At 42.0% G+C, this 22,343-nt stretch overlaps 1 protein-coding gene across 3 annotated transcripts; it reads left to right on the top strand.

The window, feature by feature from the left end:
* Nucleotides 1-835: 835 nt before the first annotated feature.
* Nucleotides 836-20,640, top strand: RBM34 (RNA binding motif protein 34). 3 transcript variants are annotated; one of them, XM_015080727.3, is made up of 11 exons: nt 837-1,023; nt 1,133-1,307; nt 1,523-1,659; nt 5,730-5,961; nt 6,670-6,729; nt 9,031-9,074; nt 15,692-15,775; nt 15,931-15,994; nt 17,574-17,613; nt 17,849-17,967; nt 19,806-20,640. In XM_015080727.3, the coding sequence occupies exons 1-11, from the start codon at nt 965-967 to the stop codon at nt 20,082-20,084; spliced, it is 1,293 nt and encodes a 430-aa protein (XP_014936213.2). In that variant the 5' UTR covers nt 837-964; the 3' UTR covers nt 20,085-20,640. The 3 variants fall into 3 exon arrangements, with proteins under 3 accessions (XP_026902725.1, XP_014936213.2, XP_053063191.1); XM_027046924.2 differs by lacking the exon at nt 6,670-6,729 and having other exon boundaries at nt 836-1,023; XM_053207216.1 differs by lacking the exons at nt 837-1,023; nt 1,523-1,659 and having other exon boundaries at nt 1,173-1,307.
* The last annotated feature ends 1,703 nt before the right edge of the window (nt 20,641-22,343 follow it).

Genomic DNA, 22,343 nt, shown 5'->3' with positions numbered 1-22,343 from the left:
AGTTGAATATTGGGTGTTTTCCATCAAGTTTTCTGATACAGTCTATAAAAGGGTCACATATATTCTGTTACTTCTTTTAAGCAGCTTTCAGAAAGCACGTCTATTCTCAAGTCAAAATTAAATCCGATTTTACCACCAAAGTTCTGAATTCAATTAATAACAATTTGATACTTTTATTACTTAAAAATCAATTTATCGAACATTCACTAGGTACGGCAAGTAGAAATACAGAAATAAGGTAAATAAGAAAAAGGGTAAATACATTAACACTAGTGCAGTTAGATGAAGGCTTGGAAGAAAATCTATTGTAAGTAACTGGGAGATTTTTCTAAGGGATATCTGAGCTGGGATTCCTTTCGGGTAAAGGAATAACAAGGAATAAAAAAGGCTAGAATGTGCGGGTTTGGAGGGAGAGGAGTCTGGGAAGTTAGGCTGAGAAAATAGCAGGAGTTTTCAGTGCCCAGGATCTGGTAGAATAGCTAGGCAGAGCAGGTCAGAGCTGGAGCTTACTTTAAACGTTATTTTGAAATAGTGTGAAATACCAGAAAAGTTGCCAGAGCAGTGCAGAAAATGCCCATGTACGCTTCGCACCGATTCACCAATTACTGTGTAGCCTACATCCCTGTAACCTCATTTCTTGATAAACCTCCCTCCCTCCTCTTCAGTGATTCAGGGGTTTTCGACCGTGTTTCTCTCCGCTTGGAGTGGCACCCCACACCCAGCCTGGCTGATTCTTATTTATACTTCAGGCCTCAACTACTCTCGAAGACCTCCTGCACTCCCAAGAAAGGTTTCTTTCCAGCCAGAAGAGGTCCAACCCGGCACCGGAAGCCCTGCGCCCGCTCGCCGCTTGTCTCTGGCTCCCGCTCAGCCCAGGCCGGAAGGGGCGTGGTTCCCGGAGCGGAAGTAGCCGGGACCCGGAAGTGCCGGGCTCGTGCGCCGCCGCTGTCTAGAAAGCCTCAGGATGGGAACGCCGGTGGAAGGAAAGAACAAGAGGAAGAAAAAGAAAGGTGCCCAGGAGAGGTGAGTGGCGGGTGGCACGTCCGCCTGGGCAGGGGTGTGCGTTCGGGAGCTCTGGAGGGCGAAATGGTGGGGCCTGGCGTGGCTGAGTTTCTGGCGTCGGTGTCTATAGAGACAACCCGGAGGACGGCGTTCGCGGGAGTCTGGCCGGAGACTATGTGGTTGGACAAGTCGCCAGCAGCTTGCTCCAGGGCAGGCGCCCCCCCAGGAATAGTACAGCTCGGTTGGCGTCCCTCTTCAGCTCTTCTGAGCCTCAGCTCCAACCCGTGTATGTGCCTGTGCCTAAAGTAAGTCACTGAATTCTATTCCGAACGTCCGGTCAGAACGGCTTTTAGAACAGTCTGCCTCGCAGAGCATGATTTCTAAAGCGGGGCAGATAGGGTTAATTTTAAGTAAGCTTTCATTACCGGAATCCAGTGAGAGAGAACACTTGCTAATTTAGGAAGACTACTAAATTATTTAAAAAGATGGGGTCTCAAACATAGCTTCCAACTTTTAAAAGGAAACCACCAAAAAAAGGAAACGGGATGAGGAGGAAGAAGGTACATCCCAAATTCAAGGACCACTTTTGCAAGAACCTTCACAAAAAATGAAAGTGAAGAAGAAACTTTCTGCTGCAGACAAAAAGTTGGCAAACAGGTCGGTAGAATTGTCTTAAGCTGATGTTAAAGAAATTAGATGGTAAAGAATTTGAGATTTTTATACCTGCACTCTTCATCTTAGTGTTTTGCTCATCTCGTAGTTCTAGGTTTTACAGAAAAAAATTTTTATTGTGTAAAATGTCATACATATTCAAAAGTTGAAAAGGATGAGAACCTCATATACCCAGCACCAGCAATTACTAATCCTTGGCCAGTCTTGTTCCATCTTTACCCTTCATATCTCCCTCATTAAGTGGAAGCAGATTTAAGGTCTGGAATCTAAATGTGTAAATATCCCAGCATGAAAAAGATGAGTTTTGTTTTCCCAAACTCAGAGATCAGATTTCCCCCATTAGCTTAAAAAATGTTTTCATGGGGCGCCTGGGTGGCTCAGTCGGTTAAGCGTCCGACTTCGGCTCAGGTCATGATCTCGCGGTCCGGGAGTTCGAGCCCTGCGTCAGGCTCTGTGCTGATGGCTCAGAGCCTGGAGCCTGTTTCCGATTCTGGGTCTCCCTCTCTCTCTGCCCCTCCCCCGTTCATGCTCTGTCTCTCTCTGTCTCAAAAATAGATAAACGTTAAAAAAAAAAAATGTTTTCATTACAGTTTATTTGATCAAGATCCGAATAGCGGTCACATCACAGGCTCCCTGGTAACTTTCCTTGGTCTGTGAAGCCACTCTCTTCAAGCCCCTTAATTTTTTTTACTTTCTCTCAGAGAAAGGTGTCTCGCTCCTTGTCCAAGGTTAATTCGGTCACCTGTGCCTCTTTTGTCTCCCTCCGGATTATTCCCTCAGCTATATCCATTTTCTTCTCCTTCCCGTGGCTTTCATCTGTCTCCTGTACAAATGTGCTCAAGTGTCTCATCCTAAAAAGAGAAATCTAACAAAACCAAACCCTATCTTTACTACGATGCCCTCAGTCCTTCCCTTCATAGTCAAGCTTTCAGAAAAACTTTATACATGTGTTCTTCCTTTTCCTGATCTATTTTCTCTTCCAGGAACTTGTTGTTCTGACGTGTTGAATCCGACTGTTCACTTGTTGTGTTTTTATGTGATCTCCCCAAACTTCCGAAGCAGCGTGCAGTGAAGATATCCTGACCCACTTGCCATATTTTTTTTTTATTTATTTTTTTAACATTTATTCATTTTTTGAGAGACAGAGAGCACAAGCAGGGGAGGGGCAGAGAGAGGGGGAGACACAGAATCCGAAGCAGGCTCCACGCTCTGCGCTGTCAGCACAGAGCCCGATGCGGGGCTTGAACTCATGAACCGCGAGATCGTGACCTGAGCAGAAGTTGGACGCTTAACCGACTGAGCCACCCAGGCGCCCCACACTTGCCATCTTTAATAGGCAGTACAGCCTCTTCCCTGTTCCATTCCACATGGTGGCTTTTCTTCCTGAAGCTATTAGATTCTTTTATCGCAGTCTCTTCTGATTCCCCTCTTGTTTGTCTGTTCCTTCTCAGTGTTCTTGTGGGTACCTCTTCTGCTGCCTACTCTGTAAATGTTGATTTCCCCCAGGATTCTGTGGTCATCTTCTCAGGACTTTTTTCTACCCTTCATTCTGAGCAGTCTCCTTTATGCCCATGGCTGCACCGTTCTGATTTCTCTCCTGATCTCCTAATCTGTGTATCTGTTTGCCTGCTGGCATCTGCACCTGTATATTCTAGATACAGTTGACCTTTGAACAATGGAAAGATTAGGAGCACTGACCCCCACACAGTCAAAAATCCACATATAACTTTTGACTCCCCCAAAACTTAACTACTAATAGCCTATGGTTGACCAGAAGCCTTACCATAAATAGTAGGTAAACATGTATTTTGTATGTTGTATATGTCATGTACTGTATTCTTCCAATAAAGTGAGCTAGAGAAAAAAAATGTTATTAAAAATCATAAGGAAGGGACGCCTGGGTGCCTCGGTTGGGCATCCGACTTCAGCTCAGGTCATGTTCTCACGGTCTGTGAGTTCCAGCCCCGCGTCGAGCTCTGGGCTGACAGCTCGGAGCCTGAAGCTTGCTTCAGATTCTGTGTCTCCCTCTCTCTCTCTCTGCCCCTCCCCTGTTCATGCTCTGTCTCTCTCTGTCTCAAAAATAAATAAACATTAAAAATTTCAAAAAAAAATCATAAGGAAGAGAAAATACATTTGTAGTACTGTACCACATTTATCAAAAAAAAAAAAAAATCCACATTTAAGTTGAGTTCAGACCTGTGTTGTTTGAGAGTCACCTGCACCTCAAGTTCAGAATGCTTCAGACTGAGCTGCGTAGGCTCCTGAGACCTGTTTGTCCGCAGGAATGGTACCACCAATCTTCCATCCAGTTGCCTGAGCCAGTGACTCGGGAGTCATCTTATACCCCCTCTTTTCCCTGTGTTCTACTCAGCTGCCGGGTCCTGATGGTGCTGTCTTTTAATATCTCTTGAATCTGTTGTTCCCTTTCCACCCCTCCCTTGCTCAAGTTGGTCTGTTGTCTTCTCAGATACATGCAGTTATAACTCTCTCCGTACCGGTCTCCCTTTTCCAGCCTTGCCCCTTCCCTAAGCATCTTCTGCTCTGCTGCCCAAATGATCTTCGTAAGGTGCCCCAAAATTTTCAATGGCTCTTTAAGCTCTGTGGGATACAATCTAAGCACTTGCACATAACAGCCATGGTCCTTGACCTGGTTCCTGCCATACCGTCCCGGTTCCTTTCACTCCTGCTTGGTACTTTATATGCCATAGTGGACAAAAAACTAGACATGAACCCTCTCCTTAGTGGAACTTAACGGTCTAGTGGAAGAAGAATGTCAAAATTTACTGAGGACAATGTGCCAGACACGGCCTTTCCCCTCCCCTGAGAAGCCTTTCATGTGTCTTTTATTTTTCTACACCATGTTACCATTGTATTGTGAACTTTGCTTATCTCTTCAGAGGCTGGAGTGTTGCAGGGTTTTTAATAGTCTCTTTATCTTTCTATCCCCAGACGCTAGAACAGAATAGGAACCCAGTAAATATTTACTGAGTGAATGAATCATTTACTACCCACGACTCGACTCGTATTACCGTTGCCTCCTTAAGATCCCAGTCCCGGGGCGCCTACTGGCTCAGTTGGAAGAGCATGCGACTCTTGATCTTGGGGTTGTGAGTGTGAGCCCCACTTTGGGTGTAGAGGTTACTAAAAAAATAAGTAGATAAACTTAAAATATGTGTGTGTGTATATATATATGTGTGTGTGTGTGTGTATATATATATGTATATCATACATACGGTCCCTGTCAGTTCTCTGTTAGAATTGATGCTCAGATCTCGCTTACCCATGTGCACCAAGGTTTTTATTGTATTTGCCATTTCAGAATGTACTTTTGACAAGCAGTCCTTTAAATATTACAGTTAAAAGTAGGAAATCTGGTTTTCCCTATTGGCCACGTTGCTTTTACGAAGTATTTTGCGGCCATTTTAACCTTTATAGATCCCCTACAAGTGCTGCAGATCCCCCGGAGTTCTAGAGCAGAGAATGAAACTGGGCATTCATAGAGCATAAACTAGACCTCCAAGAGCTTTACAACTTTTGTTTAAATGAGCAACTTTTGTTGCTCTGCAATAACCTGACAGTTTTAACATATCTTCAAAAATTGAGCTTAGTTTTTTCTAATCTTTTTTTTTTAATACATCATTCTTTTTTAAAAAAAATTATTTATATTTGGAGAGAGAGCGTGAGTGGGGGAGGGACAGAGAGAGAGAATCCAAAGCGGGGTCTGCACTGCCGGTGTGGAGCCTGATGTGGGGCTTGAACTCAGGAACTGTGAGATCACGACTTGAACTGAAACCAAGAGTCAGACGCTTAACCAACTGAGCCACCCGGGTGCTCCAATTTTTTCTAATCTTGAGTATTCTAGAGATACTGGTCACTTTTTGATAATGCTGTTTCTTAAATTTAGATATATTTGTGAATCATAAGTTTATATTTAGGAAAGCTAGAAGTAGGTGAGAAATATTTCAAATCTTTGTGCTTTGTCAGATACTACATCGGACTTCTAGGACTCTTATTCTTTTCTTTTTACCTTTTTTTTTTTTCATGGCCTCGTAAAGGGAAAACGCCCTAGCAAGTGCTGATTTAGAAGAAGAAATTCACCAAAAACAAGTACAGAAAAGGAGTGCTTCTCAATCTGGTATTAAAGCAGCAGATAAAAAAGTACTTGATGATGTAGATCACACAGTTGTAAATCAGAGAAAGAAAATTGAAATCAACCAAGAAGAAGAAAGATTAAAGAATGAGAGAACGGTGTTTGTTGGGAATTTGCCTGTCACGTGTAATAAGAAGGTAAGTGTGTATAATCTACATGTTGTAAGGATTCAGAGAACTTAATAACTCATAACTTTGTTTACTCTTCCTTTATTGAATAAATGCATAATTAATAAGTCATTAACATATAGCTTCATTGTAAATGATTACATGAATCATTCTGTAGATTGATTCTGGTATACACCTTCTTCTCTCCGTTCCCATAGTCACTGCCCTTATTCATCCTTTTGCAAATCTGCAAACAGTATTGCAGTGGCCTCCTGGTTTGGTTTTGTTTTTTTTTATTCCTTCCAGCCCTCTTTTCTGTTACATGTCACTAGAACGTAAACCTGAAATCATGCCTAGCATAGAGTAAGGGGCTCAATAAATATTTGTTATATACATGAATGAATACATCCTGAGGTTCTTCCATTATGTGGGATTTACTAAACCCAAAATATGCCCTTTACTTTTACAGTTTACATGTGGCAAAGATTATAAAAGATTCAAAGACAAAAATGCGTACCTTATGGATACTAACAAAAACTTGAGATGCGTTTTATGTGTATATATGTGTGTGTGGAAACTATTTTTTGTCTTCCAACCGAGTAGTCCCTTGTTCCTGAAATGTTCTTAAAAGAAAACCTGGCAGTAAAAGATGATCAGATGGTTTTACTTAATTCTTTTTTGTAGCACTTACTTGATGTTCTGAAAGTAGACTAAAGTATATATGTTTTTTTATTTTAGAAGCTGAAGTCATTTTTTAAAGAGTATGGACAGATAGAATCTGTACGATTTCGTTCTCTGGTATGTTTTCTCCCTGTCTTGAAATTGCAAATCTCGAAACGTATTCGTTTAAGTCAGGCTTATTAACATGTTGGTATTAGTGAGATGGAGAAGCACAGCCTTTTGAATCAACAGGTTCAAATCTAGCCCCAGAGAAGAAGTGCTCTTAAGATCTACTTCTGACTCCTGGACTCTGTTAAATTAATGCGTTCACACAGTAAAATGATATCATTGTAGGAGGGTGGATGTGTGACTTTTGTTTGCGGAACATTAATACGTGTGGAATAGCATTTCTGAGCTCCAAGGCATTCAGTCCAGGAGGTTGGTGTACTTCAGACAGTACCTACCACTGTCAACTTAATTTCCCTAAAGTACTTCTTCCCAGGGGCGCCTGGGTGGCTCAGTCGGTTAAGCGTCTGACTTCAGCTCAGGTCATGGTCTCACACTCGGTGAGTTCGAGCCCCGCGTTGGGCTCTGTGCCGTCAGTTCAGAGCCTGGAGCTTGCTTCGGATTCTGTGTCTCCTTCTCTCTCTGCCCCTCCCTAACTCGCGCTCTGTGTCTCAAAAAAGGAATAAGTGTTAAAAATTTTAAAGTACTTCTTCCTGGAACTCATGATCATTACACATATAGGTACCACATCACTTATGCGTACACGCGCACACACGCACACGCACTTTGGCCTGGTATTACTTTTGGGGATCTTGCTCTATCCCTGGATTACCGGTCTGTTTGATGACTCTGTTGTGCATTCTCCGGCACCCCATACTTCATTATGGTGCTTATGACACTGTTCTGTAGTCGGTCCATTATTCGTCTGCCCCACCAGACTGAAAGCTGATAGCAGATAGCCGGTTTGCCTTGCTCATTTGTGGGTCACCAGTACCTGCACATTGTGCACATGAAGCATATATGGAATTGCCTAAAGCCCTTACATTTGCCTTGCTGTGAGTGAATTCTGTCCTGGTTCTTAGCCTGACAGTCAACACAGGGTGGCCCTGAAGCCACGTGTGACTCTCCTGCAGCCTGGGAGCTGCCCTCGTTGCTGATCAGACGCTTGCACTTTCTCACTCTTCTTTTTGCTCAGTTCATTGGTTTTGTTGCGACTCCTCCTCAAAGTCTCATTTTGCCTAGTGAGATACAGTCTGTGTTTTGGTAGGCGATTAAAATGTTAATTACTCAAGTTTTTCTTTTTATACTTTATACCATCAAGTTTTTTTTTCCCCTCTATTTCTGTACCTTACTGCTTTGTGTCTTACCTACTCATTTGTATCTTCAGTAACAAGGTACGGATGCTTGAGGGCTCCTAGAAGACACCTAGTAAATGTGTTTTGATGACCATCATTCACCTGTTGATTGTTCACTTGGGCATTTCTCATGTCTTGCATGGTTACACTGTCTGTATTTTCAGAGTTTGTGAGTAAGGCAAACTGAGAATTTATATCAGATGACTAAGATTTCCAGGGGACATTTATAGTAACTGCCCTAAATTAAACTGACATTCATAGATGGTGCTGCTCTGTGAACTTGCAGGGTCTATATCTTTTCACCTTTGTCTTGTCAGTACCTGGCTGAGGCATTTCAGTGCCTCTGCCAGTATCTCAGGACTGGCGCCTTGCAGACGGTCAGAGTTGTTGACCTGAATTTCCATCTCCTCCATAAAGTTTTCCCTCCCTAACCCCTCACTCTTAAGTAGTACAAAAGTAATACTGTATAGGGCTGAAAAGAAAGTGAATTTGAATGTAAAGGGGTTTCCCTTATTTGCCCAATTAAAGATACAATGATTTTTTTTTTTTTTTTTTTTTTTTGCCAGCTGGCATATACTGACCCTTAGACATATGGATGAAATAATGTTTTTACATTATTTCCCAATTTATTTAGACATATTTAAAATCATACAGAATGTACAAAAAAGTAAAATCATATAGTACGTACAATAAAATATTAATATAGAAGTGTTGCTTTTTTCCAAGCTTATTTTATAAAACAATTTTCCTTATGTTTTTCTCATGCGTCTTTAACCTCCATATCCCCTTATGTCCAGAGACCCCTTTGAGTCATCTGACCCAAGTTGAGAGCACAGTATGTTTACTTCCGTTTAGATTAAAAGTCATTGCCTGTAAAATTTTGGCCTAAGCCACCAGATCCCATTCATACATATAACATTAGGACGGTTGTTTCTGATTCCCTAGAATGTTTTAATTACATCACATCAGAATAAGACATTTAGAATTCGATTAATTAAAATATAATTAATTTGAAGTAATATTTTGGATAATGAATTTTCTCTAATACCTGTCCCCCTTTTTTTTTCTCTCTTAAAAGATTCCAGCAGAGGGAACTCTGTCCAAAAAGTTGGCAGCAATAAAGTAAGTTTATAATGAGAGAAAGGGAGTAGTCTTAAACTCTCTTCCATTTTGGTAAAAACTTAAGACCGTGTTTTCGTGGATTTTTATTTTTCGATAATACATCATACTACTTGACTGTTTTCTTATGACTGCAATAGTGGGTAAATTTATCAGATGTTTGTCTTTAAGCTTTAACATAAATTGTAGAATCACATTAAATATTATAAATAAGTTGCTGGAAAATGTGCCATGAGAATTTTCAAGGACATTTAATCAAGCATTATGTTTGGAAGAGAATAAGGAAATTTTATGCCCAAATATTGTAGTATAAATCATAAATACTGTATTTTATCAGTTCTAAGGCACACATTTTCCCATATCTTAACATTTTGAAGTCAGGATGCATCTGAAAATCAGGGGTGCCTCATAGTTGTGGTTAGCCAGTCAGGTTTTTCTAGAGAATTCATGTTTGCTTCTGTCAGGTTACCTGGGGGTACTACCAGCTCAAGACCACTTTAAGCTCTCTGTTTGAAGGTTTGGGGACTGTGCTGGTAGTGTGGCTCACAAGTTCATATTCTCAGGGGATTTTCCCCTACCCTCCTTATCCACCTAGTGCCATGGATGAGACACAAAAGTTTTCTTTACTCTCCCTTCATTTCTCATTAATTTTTAAAATTGAAGTATAATTGACATATAAATTTGAAACCTACAACCTGTATTTCTCATTCACCTTCAGTTCTATGCAGAGTCTCCTATTAATCTCTAATCTTGGGGTTTTATTTTTCTAACTAGGACATGAAATCACAGATTGTACAAGCAGAGGTATATATATTAGATATAGCTATATTAATAGGTCTACAGAGTACATTGATATATAGGTATGGTTATATTAGATAAGATAGTGTACTTTGAAAACATTGTGGCATTATTTACAATAGCCAAAACACAGAAGCAGCGTTAAGTGTCCATCAATAGATAATTGGATAAACACACACACAGGAATATTATTCAGACCTAAAAAAGGGAAAGAAATCTTTAGATTCTTGACAACGTGGGTGGACCTTGAAGGCATTAGGCTAAGTGAAGTAAGCCAGAGAATGAAAAACAACTCGAAGACACAGAGAACAGGTGGGTGGTTGCCAGGGGAGGAGGTGGGGGTGAAATGGCTGAAGGGGGTCAAAAGGTACAAATTTCCAGGTATAAAATAAGTAAGTCATGGGGATGTCATGTACAGCATGGTGACTATTGTTAATAACACTGTCTTGGGTATTTGAAAGTTGCCAAGAGAGTCGATCTTAAAAGTTCTCATCACAAGAAAAAAGCGTGTAACCCTGTGTGGTGATGGATGTCAACCAGACCTATTGGGGTGAGCATTTCACCGTCCATATATGCACCAAATCATTATATTGTACAACAGAAGCTAATATAATGTTACATGTCAATTACCTCTCAATCAAAAGAAAAAGAAGTCACGAGTTGCCTCAGCCAGTACTAATTGAATAAAGTTAAAAAAAAATTCAGTTGAATCACTATGTTGTACTAATTACAACCTAATTCACTATGTTCAGCTAAGGTAACATCGTGTGTCAGCTCTGCTTACGTAAAATTTCACAGAAATTTCTGGGAATCCTCCAATAACAGGATTTTTGAATTACGGCAGTTCCTTTGAGCATCTTGGTGCATTCATGTCTACATTCATTCTTAATTTAGACTTCTTTGGCACACCAGGTTCTTGCCAGTTTTATCCCATACCCATCACAGCATTTGTATTAACACTTAATAAATATGTGTTACTCTGTGTTCCTGGCTCCAGTAACGTTTGTGGGGTAGCCACACATGTTAAGTCCTTCCACATGCAAGGTGTTATTGTTCAGATGCTGTAAAGAATGGAAAACTTGGTAAGACACAGCTCTTCTTCAGGTCGTATGGACTTCTTCCTGGAGGAGGCTAAAAGCCAGGGCCTAAGTTTCAGCAGAAACCAAGATGCCAATAGGAGTGTATAATAGTACTGAGGAATTTTGATGCTAGAAAAATAGAATTTATGCCCTGTGGTTGCCATTGGCCCTGACCACCTGCCCCCAATCAAAAAATTTCTTAAATTTAATTATTTGAATAAATAATGAGGCAAGTGGTTAAAAATAAAGTGTAAAAGTATATGCAGTGAAAAGTTTCGCTCCTGGACCTTTACCCTAGTCAGCCAAGTTCCTGCCCCAGGCTGCTGCTGTTTTTACTTTTTAGCATAACCTCCTAGAGACATTTTACACGTTTACAAATTGATACACATATATATACTTTCTCCCCTCCCCCCCAACCCCCCACATACCTTTTGATGCAGTTGTATTCAACATGTATACTCTGCGTCTTCCTTTTTTGCACTTACTATAAACTGGAGATCACTCGCACTGTTGGATGCTCCGTGGCTTGTTCTTTTGTTATTGCCCAGTAGTATTCCATGGTGTGGCTGTACCAGAATGTATCCATCCATTTGCCAGCTTGATGAATGTTTGGGTTACTTCCGGGTTGGGGCTATCACGAATAAAGTTCTGAACACATTGGTGTACACATTATTTTTCTTGCTAAAGTATCTGGAGGTGTGGGACTGCTGGGTCTTGTGGTAGGTATATGTCCGTTTTCTAAGAAGCTGTCAAATAAATTTCTAAAGTGGCCTCACCGTGTTACATTCCACCCGCTGTGGGAGAACTCCCATTTCCTTCACATCCTCGCCAGCACTGGGTATTGCCAGTCCTTTAATTTCAGCCCTTCTAAGGGTTTGTTGTAATGGTCTCAGTTTCTATTTAGTCTGATGACTAAAGATATTGAGGGCCTTTTCATGCGCTTTTTGGCTGCTTGTATCTATTCTTTGGAGAAGTGTTGGTTCAAAAATTTCACCCACTTTCTGGTGGCTTGTCTGTCTTATTGTATACAGTTTTTCATTGTGGGTGCAAGACTTTTTTCTGATAATATATGTTTTGGATATTTTGCCCCTATCTGTGGCTAACCTTGTTTTGTTGTTGTTAATGTTTATTTTTGAGAGAGAAAGACAGCATGCAAACAGGGGAGGGGCAGAGAGGGAGACAGAATCAGAAGCAGGCTCCAGGCTCCCATGTCAGCACAGAGCCCAACGCCGGGCTTGAACCCACGGACCGCGAGATCATGTCCTGAGACGAAGTCAGACACTTAACCAACTGAGCCACCCAGGTGTCCCTGTGGCTAACCTTTTTAAGGGTGTCTTTTAAAGAGCCCAAGTTTTAAATTTTGTTGAAGATCCATCTTTGCGAGTGCTGGTTTTTGGTGGTCTGGTTGGGGGCGGTGGGGTTGTCTGTTGTCCCGGTTCAGCCTCTGATGCAGGCCGGCCCTGTCTGTCTGTGTTTCAGTGCACTGGCCGGTCCTCCCTCCCGTGGCAGCCAACCTCTGCCTTGTGTCTTTGGTGGATCTTGGGCTGGAAAACATTTCCCACTCCTTGCCCTGTGGTAGGAGGCCTCCCTTCTCTGGCCCCGGGACTATTCCCTGTGCTCTGGGAATGACGGGGTTTGCTGTCTCTGCCCCAGCAGCTCCGCCCTCTCCGTTGGGAGAAGAATCCAGGTGGGCTTTGTGTTCTTCCCATACTTCTCTTCAGCCCACACCCCCCAGGGATGTCTCTGGGCTCCCACCTGCCCTCAGTCATTCCTGGGGACACTGGCAGAGGTCGGTGGAGCAGAGCCTGCAAGCGGGTGTGCCTATCTGTGTTGCTGGCCTCCAGAGATTCCATTTCGGGCCCAGCCCACACGCGGCTCTGCCAGTGTATTAAGTCCTAGCTGAAATCGGCCCGGCTCCCTTGTCCGGCACCAGCTTCTGAGCCAGTGCTGCCTCCTGTCTCCTCGGATGGCCCAGCCCTTGCTTAGCCCCCCGGTTTCCTTTGGACCTCAGCTTGGTTTCCTTTGGACTTTAGCTCTGGTAGCTTCTACAAAAGTTAGAATGTTGTGGGTTATTCGGCTTCTTGTGTAGGGGTGGGGGTGATGCTATTCCTGGTTTTCTCCCTTCTGGGTGCAGGTGGAACTCTAGATGTCATTAATACCTAGATCTCTAGATGTCGTTAGTCTTTTATTTTATTTTAATTTTTCAACGTTTATTTATTTTTGGGACAGAGAGACAGAGCATGAACGGGGGAGGGGCAGAGAAAGAGGGAGACACAGAATCAGAAACAGGCTCCAGGCTCTGAGCCATCAGCCCAGAGCCCGACGCGGGGCTCGAACTCACGGACCGCGAGATCGTGACCTGGCTGAAGTCGGACGCTTAACCAACTGCGCCACCCAGGTGCCCTGTCGTTAGTCTTTTAAATCACCCATCCAGCTTGATACAAAACAGGTTCTTGCCACATAGAAAGGGGTAGAACTGTGTGCTTGCCCTCTGTATTCCCTGTGCCCAAGGGATCTTTTCTTGTAGAGTGCAGTTAAGAGTTTTTATTTATTTATTTATTTATTTACTTATTTATTTATTTATTTAATGTTTGTTTATTCTTGAGACAGAGCATGAACAGGGGAGGGGCAGAGAGAGAGAGGGACACACAGAATCTGAAACAGGCTCCAGGCTCTGAGCTGTCAGCACAGAGCCCCACGCGGGGCTTGAACCCGCAAATTGAGATCATGACCTGAGCCAAAGTTGGACGCTCAACCAACTGGGCCACCCAGGCGCCCCAGGAGTTTTTATTTTTTATTTTAATTTTTTTAGAGAGCGTGTGCCTGCCCAACTGCAAGTCGGGGAGGGGCAGAGGGAGAGGGAAAGAACCCCAAGCAGGCTCTATGCGCTGTGCAGAACCCAACTTGGCTCGATCTCATGACCCTGGGATCATGACCTGAGCAAAAAATCAAGAGTTGGATGCTTGAATTGACTGAGCCCCCCAGGGGCCCCCAGTTAAGAGTTGTTAAAGTCCTTTTCCATTTAGGTTTTCTTGGGGTTTGTCTTAGTCTGTTCAGGCTGCTACAACAAAATGGCACAGACCAGATGGCTTATAAACAATAGAAATTACTTTCTCATACTTTCAGAGGCTGGGAAGTCAGAATGAACTGCCAGCGTAGTTGCATTCTGGTGAGGGTCAGCTTACTGATTCGTAACCAGTGCCTTCTCACCGGTCCTCACAGTTTATAGTCAAACGGTAAGATAAAGAAGGGGCTAGGAGTTCTGTGGGGTCTCTTGAAGAATACTAGTCTTGTTCAAGAGGATTCCACCCTCATGACCTCAGCCACGCCCACAGGCCTCACCTTCTATTACCATCACATTGGGCGTTACATGGATTTCAACATGAATTTGGGGAGGATGCAAACATTTCAACACTAAGACAAGTTGAGTAGGATGTTGTCAGGAGCTGTGTGTTGCAGGGAAAGCATGGGGGTTCTGGAGTCACCTAGGCCTGTTTGAAGTCCTGGGCTGGCCACTCCTTGCCTTGTGATCATGGCACTTCTCTGAGTCTCAGCTTCCCTATCCATAAAATCAGAAAAGTAACACCCATGTCGGAGATGGGAGACTAAATGAATACATAAAATGGCTAACACAGTGCCCAGTATTATATTAGGCATTCAATAAATCGCAGTTTTAGCAATAGAAAACTATCAGATAGTGTAGTATATTATTACAGAATGCCATGAGAAATGCCCTGACATTTCCTAGTGCCTTTCTTGATGGTACTCATTTGTTTATTAGCATTTTTGCTACTTCAAAAACAATAGGTTCATGTCTTCAGGGAAGAATCTGTGGTCATTACTAGGTCCTTTTTGCTGATCGGTCACATCTAAATTATATGACCATTTTGCAAGCCTGCGAATTAGTGGGTGGAAGCATTGAGCAGCAGCAGCTGTAATCGTTAAAAAGAGTGAAAACCAGTCATAACCTGCTTCCCGCTGAGCGAACACAGCACTACATCCAGTCCCGACAGAGATGTGCAGTCTGGGTCTGAGCAAACCTCTGGATCCAGCTGCCAATTTGTAAGAAATAGGGAGGCCAGAGGAACACGTTGACCTGTATTGTGAGCTTGCAATCAAAACCATCCAGGCTTTGGAAAATTCCGTAGGTCGAACAGTAAGGTAAAGAGAGAGATAAAGGCAGAATCCTGCAGATTATAGAAGACTCAGAAGACTTCAAGTCCCCAAGTGGACATCACCAAAGTATGACCAAGGAATAGACGCTTGATTGTGATAAAACTACATTGACACGCAAGCAGATGGTTTCTGGAAAAGTAGGGGTGGTAGGCACAGAAAGTGTCTCTGGGATGGGCAGTGGCTGCAAGGTTATTGATCTTTAATATTTCTCTAAGCTGTACACATTTGTATAGTTTTTATCTTCTCATATCTGCTTATGTGTTGTTAGGTACAGGGCTCCAGTTAAGATTCTTGTTTCTAGCTTTGTGACATTGCTTGGGGGGGGTGGCTACTTGCTTGCTCCCTCATAGTGATGACCAATAGGAAGGCGAAAGTTACATGTTTTGTCCAATATCTGTGTAAGTTGTATGTTATTTTTTGCGTTATTACTAAATTTATAAAGAGATGAAACTTCTCCTGGGAATTCTTGTCATATGTGCTGATTGAGAGTAGAAAACAAATTATATTTTTTTAATGACTTTGAGATTAACAGATTTTACACTGTCTTTTTCTTTGTTTTTTGTATAGACGTAAAATTCATCCTGATCAGAAAAACATTAATGCTTATGTTGTGTTTAAGGATGAGAGCGCTGCTACAAAAGCATTGAAAAGGTAATGTTATCTCTTTGAGATTTGAATAGAATTATTACATTTAAGTATGTACGAGTATTTTTTTTTATTCTTTGGTTTGACTTTAGAGCAAATATTACAGTTAACTCGGCGCTCATTTTTAACAGCCATTTTCCCCCTTCGTGTTTATAATGCAGAAATGGGGCCCAGTTTGCAGATGGATTTCGTGTTAGAGTTGATCTGGCATCCGAGACTTCATCTGTAAGTGATACTTGAGTTGTTTAAAGAACTTAACTAGAGTCTTCTAGAGAGAAACGTTCTCTTCCGAGCTTTCGCCTAAGGAGAGGAGTGGAATCATCAGTGAGCACAAGGGAAGCCAAGAAGGAAACACTTTGGCCCTTGAGGTCACAACGTTGGGGCACAGACTGGCACAAGGACCTTAGTCAACAGCTTCCAAGAACGGGGTACCCCCACACCCAGATCAAGTGTTCATCGATAGTTAGCTGGGGAGGGATGTTGGAGATCATCCGGGCCAACACCTTATTTCACATACCGAAATAGAGAAAGTTAACTCCGTTTTTGAGTCCCTACTCTGTGTCAGGTATTCAGTGCTGAGCTATAGTCTGGGTTCTGTAGGGGTTCAGGGGTCCACAGTACAAAGGTGAAGACAAACAGATGGGCTGATTGTGACACAATTTTTTTTTTAAGGTATTTATTTTTGAGAGAGAGAGAAAGAGAGGGTTTATGAGTGTGAGCAGGGGAGGGGCAGAGAGAGAGGGAGACTCAGAATCCGAAGCAGGCTCCAGGTGCTGAGCTGTCAGCACAGTCAGATAATTAAACGAGTGAGCCACCCAGGCGCTATGTTCTGATAAATACACAGGATGCTCTGTCAGCTCAGGAATGGGACACTTGACTTGGGGAGGTACCAGCAAGAAGGGACAAAGGAGGGCGTCCAGGAGAAGAAGAGGTGCTCTTGGAGAATTGAAAGATGAGTCATTGTTATCTGGGCTCACGAAATTTTAAACAGTGTATGTGGCGGGGACCAAAACTTAATTTGCTTAGGGAATGGCAAGAGCTTGATGCAGTTAATAGCAGGTAGCGTGTGAAGAGGGACAGCAGTAAGTTGCTGTTGCAGAAACAGGAGAGGCCAAATCATGAAGACTGTGGTCTGCCGTGTTGAGGCGTCTGGATCTTGTCCAGGAGCAGTCCCACAGGTTTAAATGCAGGAGTGATGGGTAAGTTTGCAGTTGACAAAGGTCTCTCAAAGTGAGTGAAGGCTGCTTGTAAGAGCTCACCACGGAAACCTAGAGTGCATTTTCATGGGGGTCAGAGTGCGCTGGCTGAGAAATGGCCAAGGCCTGGAAGACCTCTCTGGCTCTGATGTAGACCTACCCTGAGGGCCAAGTGTGCTTGTGTTATTTAAATTAAGCTGACTGTGTTATTTAAATTCAGTTTTATTAGCATACGACCACCATTTACTTGTAAATGTTCTGTTAAGCCTGGGAGGGTAGTTACCTCAGAGACCATGTGGCCTTGGCCGTAATGCCCAACAGACTGCCGTCTGGCCCGGTACCGAGTTTGCCGTGCCAATGTAGCATGCCTGTCCTGGGCACTGCCATGTGTTAGTGCTAGCTGTGAACAAAAGAAACCCTGTTGCCTCTGGTGCTTACTCACTTTCAAGAGGGAAGATGGAAGAAACAGAATCAAATAAGGGACAGGTGCGTAGTTAAATCAGAGCAGTGGAGACCTGTCAGATACATGCGGTGAGGGAAAGAGGGGATTTTCGGATCACTTCCATTTTCAGCTCCAGTGATTTTTATTAACCTTCTTTGTGTTTCAGAGGGACAAGAGATCAGTATTTGTGGGGAATCTCCCGTACAGTAAGTGTTAAATAAAGTACTCATTTATCATTAAAATAACAGGAAAATAACAACTGAGTAGTAACTTAGTGTTTTGCTTTAAGACCAACTTGGAAAAGTGTAGAGTGTAACTTGACTAATTTTCGTGGGGCTTGCTATATTACCTATATTACATTAACTTGCTGTATCATTAAACAGCTCCAGCTTTCAAAGGCCATTCTGTTTTTACTTGTGCTCTGGTTGAATTTGTTTTTAGAAGTGGAAGAATCTGCAATTGAGGAACACTTTTTGGACTGTGGGAGTATTGTGGCGGTTAGGATTGTGAGAGACCCAGCCACTGGAGTCAGCAGAGGCTTCGGCTACGTGCTCTTTGAGGTATGGGAGACTCGTGCATTGTCACTGTCCATTGAAATGTGCTGGAGGGGTTGTCCCTGCTGTTTCATCTCTCAGACATAACTGTCACCGTCACCTTCAAATTCCGTCTTCAGGAAACTAAACTCATAATCTGCCATATTAGAGTACTCTTCCTGTAACCGCACCTCATCAAAAGACGTTCTGCTTCCCTCTTTCTCCACACTGATGTTATGAAATAATGTTTCAGATATTGGACATGAAAAGTATTAAGTCTCTGAATTTCCACTTTCCATAAAATGGAGAAAAGAATTGACCCGTTGGCACAGGTAGAAGAAAATCTTGGTCTTTGTACAAAATTAGTTATATTTAGTTTACAAAATATTAACCAGCGTATCATGCCTAATAATACTAGAACATACATACTATGAGAATATTCATAATGCCTGATGGCACTTAAGTTTTTCTCCCTTCCTCAAGCACCCGTTAATACATTTCCTTTCAGTTTTTTCTATGCCTTCTTTTTTAAAGTTGAACTTCCATCTGTGAACATAAAATTTTGCAACCTGCTTTGTGTTTTCTGTTGTATAACTATGTTCCTTTGAGTGATGTAACATAATTTATACTATCTTTTCCCTAATGTTTCTCAAATGTTGGAAATTTGCAGTGTTCTCTATTTTTCCCTGTAATGATGAAATTGCGGTGTTTTTTTTCCTTCAAATGTTTGTGTGCAGTTTGTGATTGCTTTTTTTTTGGATAGATCCCCAGGCCTGTTACTGACTAGGTCAAGATAAATGACCATGTTTAATACTCTTGATACGTAGTATTACCAGACAGCTTTTGAGAAAGGTTGTCACAGCCTTTTGTTGCCATCGTTAATGCATTGTAGTGTTTCTCTGTTGTCTACTATTTTTTTAAGGTTTATTTATTTATTTATTTTGAGAGAGGGCTCGAGTGGGGGAGAGGCAGAGAGGGAGAGAGAGAATACCAAGCAGGCTCCTGCTGTCAGCACAGAGCCTAATGCCAGGCTCTATCCCACGAACTGTGAAATCACATCCTGAGCTGAAACCATGAGTTGGCTGCTTAACCGACTGAGCCATCCAGGTACCCCTCTGCTGCTGTAATTACTTGATAAGTTCGTAAAGTCCTTTAGCAAACATCTCATGAATATTCAGGGTTGTTAGCATCTAGTGGTTCTATATTAGGACAAAAGAGTAATAGAATTTGGGATCTAAATGGGATCCTGCAGGAGCACCTAGGGGGCTCAGTCAGTTAAATGTCCCAACTGCTCTGACAGCATGGAGCCTGCTTGGGATTCTCTCTCTCTCTCTCTCTCTCTCTCTCTCTCTCTCTCTCTGCCCTTCCCCTGCTTGCTCTCATGCTTTCTCTCAATAAATATTAAAACAAAAACAAAAAACAATTCTGCAAGGCATCTAGTTCAGCATTTCAGACACTGAAAGGGAGTTCCCTTCTCTCAAGTCAGCTAACACAGTGCAGCTTTTGCAGAAAGAGCCTGTGACAAGAGAAGCTGATTGGTTTAAAAGACTGCATGTGACTGATCTAGTTGGTTGGAACTCCATTTTACAATGAGAAAAATGAAGCCTGTTGGATTGTGACTTACCTAATTATGTGACAAGGCAGCTGAGTGCTTCCTGGGAAGAAACCTGTGAGGAACATGATTAAAACGAGACTACCGGCCCAGCCACTGAAACCCGTGGGGTTGCACTTCTTGGATGTCAAAGTGGGAGGGGCATTTATCTGTGCAAGCTTGAAAATTCTCCTAATCCACTAAAGTCACAGTTGTACTAGTGTCTTTGCAGGGAGCTTTCTGGTGGAAATTAATATATTGATTTTTATTCCAGAATACAGATGCTGTTCATCTTGCTCTGAAGTTAAATAATTCTGAACTGATGGGAAGGAAACTCAGAGTCATGCGTTCTGTCAATAAAGAAAAATTAAAGCCAAATTCAAATCCCAGTTCGAAGAATGTTGGTAAACCTAAGCAGGGACTTCATTTCGATTCAAAAAATGTAGGACATTCTAAAAGTTTGTTTATTGGAGAAAAAGCTGTTCTCCTTAAGAAGAAAAAGAAAGGGCAGAAGAAAAATGGACGGACTAAGAAACAGAAAAAACAGAAGTAACAATCCGAAGGTTATTTTGCTCCCACTGAGTACTCGTAATAAAAGTGTGGTAAACTCATGTATCAAGTTGCAGAATTTTATATGGATGGTGCGTGTGAAACGTGGGAACATTTTTAGTTTATTCACATTGTGATGGCACCTTTGAAGCGTTTAAGATGTAAGCAGATTAGTCACCAGTGATTATGAGATGGTATGAGATGATGTTAGACTTAAGGTAAACATTTAGAATTTTAGTGGCTATGTATTAGCGTATGATAGAAATATGTAATTAACACTTCAGATGGTTGTTTCAAGAATTACTTGGGATGAGACTAAAAGTGAGTAAATTTAAAATGTATATATGTATGCACACGTTGATACCAATTGGATCTAGATAGGTAGGAATACTGATCTAATACAAATAACAGTCCCAAAGAAGAAGGGTTTGAAGGGCTCTTATATTACAGCCACTAAATTTTTTTCCCCCTTTCTCTTGAACTTGTGAAAAGTAGAGTTCTGGGTTTTTATTTTAATTCATCAACATAGTAATAAACTAACCAAAGAATAGTATATGAAATATTGCTTTGATTTCTTATTCTTAACCGGTAATTAAACTCGCTATTGAAGTCCTTGGTAAATTGTCTACAAAGCAGATCTCTACTTTCATTTCTGTTTCTCAATTTGAAAAATACTCTCCCAGGAAAACTTGTGATTCTTAAATTAGTGTCATGCAGTAGAATGAAATGAAACAATCTTTCCAAAAAATCCTGTTTAAAGGATATTTTCTGATAAAATACGGTAATTAGGCCGCAAAGTGTAAAGTTCAACAAGAGGAGAGAATACCATTGTATTGCCTTGGGGCTGAAGCTTGTGCTATAGCTGTTGCCCATCTCACAGATCTTACTTACCCAGCTGCGTCTACATCCAGGAGGGAGGAGGGTGGGAGAAATCCAGGGATGCTGATCTGAGGCAGGCGGAATCAGTGATGCAGGTGTCATGGCACTTAGGTGGAGAAGGGGATTGAGGGACAGTGAGTTATTACTGATTATTTTGAAAATCCCTTCTTGTGGTCATAGCACCAGGGAAACCTAATGATCTTTAAAATGTAATTTGTAGAAATCAGAGCTCTATTTTACTGTATCCAGAGACTGGGTATTTTATGCTTAGTATCCCCTATGGTGCTTAGAATCTGGTTTTTTGTAAGTATGGTTCAGTAAATACTTCATACTTGATCATCTTGAGCATTTTTGCATATTTTACCAGTTAAAGTTGTATAAAGATGCATCTCCTATACTGGGGCACCTGGGTGGCTCAGTCGGTTGAGCATCTAACTTCAGCTCAGGTCATAATCTCACAGTGTGTGGGTTCGAGCCCTGAGTTGGGCTCTGTGCTGGCGGCCTGGAGCCTACTTCGGATTCTGTGTCTCCCTCTCTCTCTCTGCTCCTCCCCTGCTTGCACTCTGTCTCTCTCTCTCTCTCTCTCTCAAAAATAAGCAAACATTAAAAAAAATTAAAAAGAAAAAAAGATGCATCACCTATAGACCAGATAGAACTATCACTGTAGATGTAGACTATATGTAACATATATTTTTATGGTGTATATCTTATAGTGTATATTGGTGTTTATTATGTAAAATTCAGTGTATACATAAATACATAATTTTAGTCTTTAACACGGGGTGCTCCTTTTGGTCTTTAGGTTTTTGTGTAAAGAGCCATGGACTGCAGTGTAAGGGCATCTGGTTCTTGACCCACCTCTCTGTATGACCTTGGACAAGCCTCTCAGCCTCTTTATCTAAATATCTTGATGGATGAAATAAGGGGCTTTAACTTTACTCTGTGACCAGTACACAGATGGGTATATTTAACTGACATGAAAGTTTCAGATGACATTACTGGTCGTTACTATACATGTCATTTTCTGATATTTAAATTCTATTTTTTAAAAACACCAGTGTGGGATGCCTGGGTGGCTCAGTCAGTTAAGCATCATCCGACTTTGGCCCAGGTCACAATCTCCCCGTTTCCTGAGTTCCAGCCCCCTGTCGGGCTCTGTGCTGACAGCTCAGAGCCTGGAGCCTCCTTCGTATTCTGTCTTCCTCTCTGCCCCTGTCCTACTCATGCTCTCTCTCTCTGTCTCTCAAAAATAAATAAACATTAAAAAAAAATTAAAAACACCAGTTATGATCCACTAAGGGTATTCCACAACCCGCTAATGATCTCACTCCCAAACAAGTGCATAGGGGATTCCAGGCTGTTTCTATTTTAGGATTCTATGCTT

Source organism: Acinonyx jubatus, chromosome D2 (assembly GCF_027475565.1).
Source record: "Acinonyx jubatus isolate Ajub_Pintada_27869175 chromosome D2, VMU_Ajub_asm_v1.0, whole genome shotgun sequence".
In the NCBI taxonomy this organism is placed as follows: Eukaryota; Metazoa; Chordata; class Mammalia; order Carnivora; family Felidae; genus Acinonyx; species Acinonyx jubatus.
This window is presented reverse-complemented; position numbering and strand designations above follow the sequence as displayed.